At 31.8% G+C, this 9,933-nt stretch overlaps 2 protein-coding genes across 2 annotated transcripts; both read left to right on the top strand.

Moving 5' to 3' along the window:
- Positions 1 to 1,724: 1,724 nt before the first annotated feature.
- LOC150029196 (uncharacterized) lies at positions 1,725 to 2,335 on the top strand. The gene has a single exon (XM_090299041.1). The coding sequence runs from the start codon at positions 1,858 to 1,860 to the stop codon at positions 2,185 to 2,187; it is 330 nt and encodes a 109-aa protein (XP_090155167.1). The 5' UTR covers positions 1,725 to 1,857; the 3' UTR covers positions 2,188 to 2,335.
- Positions 2,336 to 4,235: 1,900 nt separating this feature from the next.
- On the top strand, positions 4,236 to 9,323 carry LOC137809807 (uncharacterized). Its single transcript, XM_068610880.2, has 12 exons — positions 4,236 to 4,332; positions 4,486 to 4,617; positions 4,754 to 4,862; positions 4,946 to 5,079; positions 5,183 to 5,327; positions 5,518 to 5,696; positions 6,550 to 6,787; positions 7,223 to 7,321; positions 7,447 to 7,592; positions 7,790 to 7,894; positions 8,282 to 8,370; positions 8,743 to 9,323. The coding sequence occupies exons 1-12, from the start codon at positions 4,264 to 4,266 to the stop codon at positions 9,257 to 9,259; spliced, it is 1,962 nt and encodes a 653-aa protein (XP_068466981.1). The 5' UTR covers positions 4,236 to 4,263; the 3' UTR covers positions 9,260 to 9,323.
- The last annotated feature ends 610 nt before the right edge of the window (positions 9,324 to 9,933 follow it).

Here is a 9,933-nt window from a genome sequence, read left to right as displayed (position 1 = left end):
ATTGTTTATCCCTTTCTAATCTTGTGTGAATTTTGTAGCCTAAACATATAAAGAAAAAGGAACGACTAATGATCTTATCCCTACATGTTCGGACACGTATTGATTATTACGTGGAATGGGAACGGAATATAATTTTCAACGTTGTTTGGCAGCCTTTGAAACGGAATAGTTTTTCAAATCATTAACAATTTGGTACATATCAACACAGAATCAACACAGAATGAAGTTAAATTGATTAGATTATAAAATAAATGATTACGTAAATATCATCCATGACAAATATAAATAAACTTAAGACATATGTTTTATTCTCTTATATGTTTTTTATTTCTTTTGCAAAAGGTTTTCTGCTGCTCCTATTCCGGGAGTGGTTTAGAAATGCATTAGCAATAGATTTACAAATGGGCCTAAAAAACTAGCTTTAATAAAGTATATTAATTTATAAAAGATATAATGAAAGTATGATCTTCAATGTTACTTTTAATGTTTTAGAAAAAAAAAATTAAGTGCTTTTAAATAACATATATCTCATTGCGTGATTGTGTTTTTTTTTTTCTCTCTTTAGAAAGTCATCTAAGATTTTTCTTTAAAATACGTTGGTAAAATGTGTTTATTATGTAAATTTTACTTATTCATCACTTTGGATGTATATCTTGGATGATAATTTGTACTTCTCTTAATAATAATAATATATCATCCAAAAAAATAATTAACAATATTGAACACGAGTTTAATATTTGTAAAATTTATATTAAATCAAACAAATATATATATATATATATATATATATACACTTAACATTTTATATATTAAGATTGTATAGCTTATACAGTTAAAATTGAAATTTCTATACACATAAACCTTATTTATTATTTAAAGAGAAAAGTTAATTATAGAGAGAGAGATAGATATCGGGATCAACCCTATCTCGTTCTACTCTATCAACTTTTTGGAGTTTAAAGTTATAATGTTTTTGTTATAATTATGCTCCACAATAATTGGTTATGTTTTTTATATATAGAAAAATTCAAAGAAATAAACGGAATGAAAAAGTAATAAAAGTCATGTTAATGAGTGAAAAAAATAGCAAATCTAATTCGATAGTTGTTTTTATGAAATTATTACTGGCCTTAAACTACTTTTTTTTTAATAAATACAAATGTGAAAAGCAAAGTGGCTGAAAATAGAAAATTAAAAATTAAAAAACAAACATATTTAATTAAAAATAAAAAATAAAAGGAAGATACATAATTAAATAAAATAACTATTGAATCTCAGAACATTTATTTCTCTTCACTCTTATTTCCTCTTCTATGAGGTACATTCACCTTTACATTTCTCATTATTTCTTTATTCTCCATGTTTCTCATTCACCATTGATACATGACATGGTCCTTGCCTTAGTGACCACATGAAATTATTTGTAAAATTAATGAAGATCACAACCAGTGGAGGTTCTGCAGATAGTGGTTGGCTGGGAGTAAAATAAGTTGTTGCTTTCTGTCCACAACTCTACTCATTCATCTTGTCATTTTCAGAAGAACGGCATAAAAGTCAATTTTCTATGAAAAAAAATTAGGCAATCTCCTCTCAGCAGCATTTGGACAGTTCTATTGGCATGCTTTCCCGTTGAATCAAACTCACTAAATGCTCTTCTGACAGAATAAACATGTCATAAACCAAATATATTAAAAACGCAAAACCTACCTAACCCTTTATAAAGCATAGAACCCCAATTGCTTAGTTCTCCGTTTTAAAGCCTTCAATATCCAATATTTTCTCCTTTTCTCTACACCCTTTTGGCCAATTCTCACAACTAAACCAAAACAAGAAGCATATATATCTTATAAGCATTAGATGGAGGGTCTTCTACCTCTGGTTTTCAGAGCAATCAAGAAACGCAAGACTCGCAAGCAATACCAATGTCTTTCTTCTGGGGCTGCCCTAACCCACGACATGAACGTGCCCGACTATTATTACATGCAGGAACCTGCAACTTCAACGCAAAAAGTCGTTCATGATCATGCAGAAAGCGTTGGTTATGCGCGATATGATTCTTGTAGGGAATTCTCCAACGAGTTCTCTTCTCAACAAAGAACCTGCGCTGACTCACCCGATTCGATGCAACTCGTCAGGTTTAGAAGTCTGAAAATGTTTCCACGGCTTGCTGGTTGGTTTATAAGGTGAACCCTTTTGTTTGGCTGTGATATCCAAAATCTTGTAACTGTAAAGACATTGGCGTGGCAATAATCCAACTAAATCTGTGCATTGTAGGTTACATGTGTTGATTATTGGATATTGAATAATTAAAAGATCATGTTGTTTTTGGTTTTAATGATTCGTTTTCAAACGAATGTGTCTAGTTGTTTGGTTTGGAATTCTCAAATTGATAATCATGAGATCACTTTCAAAGTACTTTCTGGGTTTCCCTGAAAGATCATGGCCTTCTAAAGTAGAATTATATATTCATATTTCTTAGCACATGGCGTGACAAGATTATAAACAAGATAAGCAAGATACAAGATAATATTGTAATAAAAATTTATCACTTTTAGTTCTTTATATATCATTAGATGGTGTTATTGGTAAAACAAATTTATTGCAATTTTCTAGTTAGTTACTTTTTGTAGTTTAAAAGTCGCAGATTGCGTTGAACTGATCATGAGTGTGTTTTTTTTCAGAAATACTTTTGTTTGGATTAAACCATGAAAACAACAGCTTCCAGGATTCATAAAAAAAAACTAATAACTTTTTCTTTCTAAGAAGAACCTTATGATTTGTGGACCAGTTCTCTTTAGGCGAAAAACATTGCTTCTTAGGTTGACAAAAATAAGGATAATGACAGATTTTTATTTTTTTTTACCTCTTAATTTGTTCACTGAAATAAATTATTGAGCCACTGGTTATAATAATTCTTATAAAACTGCAGGTTTATAGCAGTATTTGATTACACATTTGTGATATGATGATTTCTTGCTTTCTTTCAGTTTCTTTTAACCAATTAATGTGCTTGGTCTTGTTTGTATTAATGTGTCTTCAAAAGCATGCCTACTATTTTGTTAGTGTTAAAAAAATTTAATTTAAATACTTTAAATTTGATTTTTAAAATTTGATTTGTTTATTTTTAAATTTATTCTGGATAAAAAAAATTTAAATGTTTTATTTATTTATTTGGATGGACTACTTCTATTATCATCAAAAATGTATTTTAATATTAAAAATATTTATTAATTAAAAAGTATTAAAATGTGATATAGAATATTTTTCTATTAAATTATCGTCAAAAAATATATTTATTTTTTTATTAATGTAAATTGATGTTAATTTCAGTGTTATTTATAAATTAATGTGAATTATAATTATTTTGATTGACACTATTTTAATTATTATTTTCAAATTTGTTGGTCAAAGCTATTTTTTTACTGACTTTTTGACAAGGTTAACTAAACATCATTTATGTAACATTGGCAAAAAAACAATAATAATTAAGATGCACTAAAAGTTTCCCAATTGACAGTGGAAAAAAACTATCTATTATTTAATTACAACATCCGCTTACAACATTCAAAGAATTGATATGAAGCCAATGATTAATAATCAATATCCAACGAGATTTGTAAGTTGATGTCAATGCATTAACGTAATTAACAACCAATAGGAGATCACAAAATAAGAGAAGAAGAATAATTTTAAATTGTTATCTTTATAGACAAAATTTAAAATTTTACAAGTTCAAATTAATAAAATTTTCTTATAAATTTCTAGAATTTTAAAAAAAAATTCTATAAAAAAGAGCTATTTTATCATAACAAAAAAAATCAATTTTTCTATTAAAATAAATGCCATCTAAATAGTGGAAAAGTATGTTTTTATTATGAATTTAACCTTAAAACAAAACTTGGTTAACTTTTTACTGTTTAAATTATTTGAATTCAATGCAAAGTATCGTATTGAACAAATGAAACTGATCTATAATTCAAACTAACTGTTTAGTTGAAACAAGATTTTACGGTATTTGTTTAAAAAATATGACTGATATTTTTAAATGATTAAATACTGGTCATATTAAAATTGAAATAAAATTTTGCATTTAATCATCATTAAAATACTTTATATTTTATTCAAATAATATAATTAGATTTAATATATTGTAATTTAAATAAAATTGTGAAATTTCTTAATATGAGGCGACCTTTCAAGTTTAAAAAGCTGGGTTCCGTTACATTTGGCGCCAAACGAGAGAGAGATAGTAGAAGAGGCGAAATGGTTCAGTTGTGTTTCGTTCTGGATCTGCGGAGCTTGGCACCTCCATTGCTAAGAGACATAAAGCAGGTACAGCCATGGCTCTAGAACCTGCACAATAAACTTCGTCTTTGCTATAATCTCAACTTCTATGCTTTTAGCCGTTGCTTTCTTATCCAAACATGCAATAGCACCATTCCGAATAGATCTGCGATTTCTGAATCTTCGTGTCACAATTTTCAGTCGCTGCTTCAACTAGCTAATTTTTACGCCATTTCGAGTTCGTCCAAGTCGCACGAGCGCAAATCGACCACGCTCGGCGATAAGATCGGCTTGTGCTACGTCTTCAAGGATCGTTTATCTTCTTCTGATGAGGTATTGTTTGCGAACTGGTCACCTTTTTTTTTTTAATTCTTGATTTGGTTTATAATTTCGAGTGCATGAGAAATGGATGTGTTATAATCCCGGCGAGCGAGTTAAAAAGAGTGAACTGAATCTGTTGGTGTTGTAGTTGATGATCGCGTACAATCCCGTAGGAAACTTCATCCTACGTGATTTCCACCATGCTGTTAACAACTTGCCCTACGATGCTTTTCAGCCTGATATTGATAACGTTTCCGGTACACTCTCTCTGAAGGCATATTTTTTTTTTTTCCATTCTGTTGCAGAATGTGCACTGACTGCTTCGATGATTAATCATCAGATTTAATGATTTCAAATGTTTTGAGTGAACGAGTGTTGTATTCGTGGCAAGGCAAAGATATAGAGAGAAAAGTAATTATCATAACTTCGACCTTGCCTGAAGATGTGGACTCTGTAGTGCAGAAGAGCCTAATGGTGAGTCCTTGTATTCATGGCATGGATTCTGTGCTATATGTTGTGTGATAAACTTTTTTTTGTTCAATTCAAAAGCTAACTTTTATTTTTATTTTTCCAAAAGGATGCTGCAGATAAATGTGTATCAGTTGATTTTGCTGTATTTCAGCAAAAGTCAAGCCACCTGACAGATACACGTGAAAACATCAACAATTTTCGTCGTTGCACTTCTCATCTTGATAATTGCTCTGTTCAGACCTATATCCCAGGTTAAGTACTCTCACACACAATGTGTTATGATATGACCATACTTTAATTCAGTATATAATCCCTTTTGGAAATAGAATTTGATCCTTGGCTTTTGATAAACACGAGAAAAGAAAAATCTTTTTTTCAATGAACGAGTTAACTTAGTAAATTTGAACCTGAGAAGTTTATGGTAAGAGTCTAAAATTGCAGATTTCAGAGTATTCCACAGCCTGGTTAAGAAATGGCTGCAGATTTTGAAAGATGACATGGAGGAGCCGCTGCTAGCTCGCCTCATCTTCAAAGACAATCTTTTTGAATCTGTGAACCATATATTCTGCAACCTGTTTGCACTAGTGAATCCGATAACCAACAACTTCAGGCAGTGTCGGGTAATAGCGCTTACAATCCACGATAACTGACAACTTAAACCAATTTTAGCGCATAGTTTTTTTTTTAAATTGAAAAGTAACAAGTTTGTATTTGTTGTTTAGTTTAGAATAGCCATAATGACGCCCCAAATAACTAATCTACACCAAATAGTGACTGCTACTGACTAGTGATATATTATTGCCTAAAAGAATGGCCCAATGGATCCATTATGAGAATAACCATTCTAAAGATAACAAAACCACGGGTTGCTTATCATGAACTTACTTCTAGCCTAGGCTGTTTGATTTTCTCCAAATGTATGTTACTCGTAAAACGGTTTTAGAGTTATAGTCATAATCGGTACTCTTAAATGTCAACTTTGAATGTCACGTAAGCTTTGCAACTTAAGCAGGGAACGTAAAGGTTGTATTATTACAGTAAAACAATTTATACAGTTATGACAATATTGTAATGAATATATTGCACTAAAATTAGTTGCATATACTTGTTGGAGCGATCTAAAGGCTGAATTTTGGTTGTCATTCATAAATCCAGAGGCAACCTGGATCCACTATCCATGTTTGGGAAGATTATTAATGGGACAAGTTATGTCCTCAATAACATCAAGTGGACCTATATCACAACACTAAAAAACCTTATCTGAAACATAACGAACAACAAAACAACGTAATCATGCAAAATAGTTTTGTTTTCTAAATGGTTCTGCCTTTCTTGCTTTGACGTCACTTAAAATTGAATGTTGTGCCTATCTAGTATCTACACAAGATCTCACTTTCTTTCACTTTAGTTTTTTGTTCCACTAATTTAAAGGAAAAGGATGAGGCATTAATTATTAGAATTGTTCATGCACAGACATGCAGATGCCATGGCATTCCTTTAGGGGATGCTGAAAAAAAATTCAACAGACTTTCTTGTTCAGTCACTGGCTGCAATCTGGAAACATTCGATGTTATTGAAAATTCTGTTCGAGTTGGGGAAAAAACTATTCTGTTTCTTCCTTCGTTCTATAATTCCTTGAAGCTCCTGCAAATTACTTCACCAATCAACATTGATGTAACTGAGAGGATAAATTTGGCATCTGTTGATGAAGGTGTGTATTTGCTTACGGTCTTTCATTTATAACTTCAGTTTATAGCATTATGCAACAAGGATTTATTTTTTGTCCATTTCAATTAAACTGTTAAAGGCAAACGGAGGTTTTAATGCAACCCTTAAGGAACTTCTTGATTGATTGATTGCACAATCAACTTGATCTGTCTAGAATTCATGGTAATAGTCTACTCGAGAGGAAGGAAACGTCTTCATTATTTCAATTCATCCTTTTCTTTACTTCTTTTCATTTCAAATTTTTAAATTATATTTCCTATCAATTTTATTGCTCTTTTATGGAGAATTAAATTTAGCAAGTTCTGGTAGATCTATTATATTGTCTAAACTCTACTGTGACTGATTAGGCAAGTTCTGGTAGACCGTGGATATTTTTCCACCATATAGAAAATTGATCTTCATTTAAATTTGTATGCAGGTCTTATAATCGGGTCCCCATTTGTTGTGGTATCATCCTCTTATCATGTGATTGAAACCACTTCTGATGATGCTGATCAGTCTGACGTGAATGTTCAACGTCTGTATAAACTCCACCCCCTTTGAAATTCTATTTAGCTTGTTACTCTTGCATTACTGTCATTCAATTTATATTGGTCCAATTATTCACAAAGTTTACATTCCATTATGGCTATAACTTAGCAGTTTTTCGAGGCCTTTCCAGCTTTCTACACTCCATGAACCAAGGTTTGATATGCTCTTCAAATTATGATTTAGAGACAATGGCAGAGGCTCCTTGTCATACCTATTATATTCTGCAGCCATCAGAGACTGGACCAATGCTTATGAGGGTGAGAACTAGCTCTTTTTTGCTGCTGATTTATCCCTCTTGTTCTCTGCACATTCACACGCAATAGCATAATGGTAATCATGCCAGTGCCATTCCTCATTTCCACTGCACTAATATGCATTTTTTTGGCCTATATATTCGATGGTGATCCATTACTTTCAATTGTAACTCTGTAATCAATATCCGTAAAATATGCAGCGTCTAGCAGGGGCAGAAGAACTCCTAGGAGTTCCTGACAATCGATCTGTTGATTCATCAATAAATAAGGAAATTGAGAACTCTGTTCAAGCCTGTTTGCTAAAGGTTAATTCAAACATTTTCCTAAAATATCTTTGGCATTTTTTTTGTGTGTTTTCACCTCCATTGACATACTGTAGATAATAACTGTACCCCTCATCCTCATGAATGGAATTTTACTCCATATTTGTTCCTCAATCTGCTGGGAGCTCTAGATGCCTGAATTTATCTAAGAAAAAAATTTTGGTTGTTCATGATTTAAAATTTTCTTCTAGTACGAGGAAGTAGCCAGTTACTAACATCTTGTGTTTTTGGAAACACTAATTCTCCAACTTCTACAGAATCTTGAACTGTTTGATGTTAACAAATATTAGATGTTCAATTTGAATTGAATCATTTAAATATTTACAATAAGCACCTTCTATCTTGGAATGTGGAAAAATTTGCTTGCAGATTGATCTAACGGACTATGACCCACTGCTGCATGAAAGAGGCTTTCATCAAAAACTAAATGTGCTTGTCAAAGAAAGCCTACAATTTGGGTGAGTTTCTACTTCCAGCTGACGTGTTAGAGTGCATGTACTTAAGAACACCCTTTGGACAAGAATAACCTCTAAAAAAAAATATAAACAACGTGTTTTTTCTTTCTTTCAAAAAGAATTAAAAGTAACAATAGGATGAGCTCTCCTTTTGAACAAATGCTGTCAAATATAGCAACTGAGACTTATTTTTGTGGATAGTTATTTACTAAACAAACTGGAGAATTCTTAAATTTAATTTTTCTTCCAAGACCTCCTTTTTAGCTCGTTTTTTTCTAAATGAACCATGTTAGCAAACTAGTTGATTAGCTGATTATTCGTAGTTGCCTAAACATTTTCATGTTTATAGTTAATTATGATTTCACTATGCTGTAGGTCAATGTTTTCTAAATTAGAAGGTTCATTATCGGAACCAAGCTCAACTCAACAACCTTCGTCTGAGGTGATCGGTAAAGCAGAACCAGCCACTGGTGTCATAGTGAATGACGAAACTTTGACATTGGATATAGCGGATCAAGAAAACAAAACCATGGATTGTATTACAGAAGAATGGAAGCAATTGGTTGTAAATGAAGACCCCAAGTTGTACTCTCCATCTTGTATGTCCAAAGCCAAGTTGGGTCAATCGAATGCGTCTGTATCACCGGGAGAGGGTAATAATAGACAGCTAGACAGGGAAACTTCAAGGATTCTGGAGAGATTGGAGGTTCCGAGGCCATTAAAAGCAAAGATCGTCTCACCTAGTTCAAATGAAAGTTGCATGAAAAATAGCAGTGTGCCCATAAAGAAGCCTCTTATACCACTTCAGCCAACTCAAGGTACAGAACAAGTCTTTGTCGGCAGCCAGCTAATAAAACCTAATTTCCAGAGGCTAAAAAGGAAACTTAGATAAAAAGAAGGCAATTCCACGTATGTATCTTCAGAAAGTCAATAAGGTCAGTGTATTTCTTTCCTCTTATGCTTTCTGTTGCAAGTGATTTCGTTTATTTCTTTCCTCTTATGCTTTCTGTTGCAAGTGATTTCGTTTATTTCTTTCCTCTTCTGCTTTCTGTTGCAAGTGATTTCGTTATAATATAACGAACAACTTTTAAGGCGCACGAAATGTGCAAACGTTTAAAATTAATGTTCATTTTTGTTTGAAAAGCTTATTAGTATACAAGAGTAGAATTATTTTGCTTAAAAGTTTATTTTATATTAAGGTTTTAAATAAATTGATTGACCTATTCTTAGATTTACCGATAAGCTTACTGAGAATATTAGCAGATTTTTTAATCAGTAAGTCTATCAATAGAATAAACATACTGATAAAATAATGTCTTAAAGAGACTATTAGACTAACAACAGTTAAACATGAGTGTTCGTGGGTTGGAATAACCATAAAGTCTACCGAACCTTTGGATTCGGAGTTGTTGCACTCAGTCAGACTTTTATTTTGGCTATTTCTTCCTCACCTCCATATATCTCCAGATTCTCCATACATTTTCGCGGCATTCCATATTAAATGTGAAGTACCTTTTTGTTTTGGTAAAAAAAAAAAAATTAACTTTTAAAATTTTACACATTTTT

Source organism: Phaseolus vulgaris, chromosome 2, assembly GCF_051622355.1.
Source record: "Phaseolus vulgaris cultivar YP4 chromosome 2, ASM5162235v1, whole genome shotgun sequence".
Classification (NCBI taxonomy): domain Eukaryota; kingdom Viridiplantae; phylum Streptophyta; class Magnoliopsida; order Fabales; family Fabaceae; genus Phaseolus; species Phaseolus vulgaris.
The sequence above is the reverse complement of the archived record's forward strand: the minus strand, read 5'-3'. Positions and strand labels throughout refer to the sequence as shown.

Excerpts from the sequence above, each read along its gene's own strand:
- LOC137809807 (XM_068610880.2), top strand. The coding sequence starts at position 4,264 with ATGGTTCAGTTGTGTTTCGTTCTGGATCTGCGGAGCTTGGCACCTCCA. Across the intron at positions 5,328-5,517 it reads TGTTCAGACCTATATCCCAG|ATTTCAGAGTATTCCACAGC; the intron begins GTTAAGTACTCT and ends CTAAAATTGCAG. Across the intron at positions 7,895-8,281 it reads TTCAAGCCTGTTTGCTAAAG|ATTGATCTAACGGACTATGA; the intron begins GTTAATTCAAAC and ends ATTTGCTTGCAG.
- LOC150029196 (XM_090299041.1), top strand. The coding sequence starts at position 1,858 with ATGGAGGGTCTTCTACCTCTGGTTTTCAGAGCAATCAAGAAACGCAAG.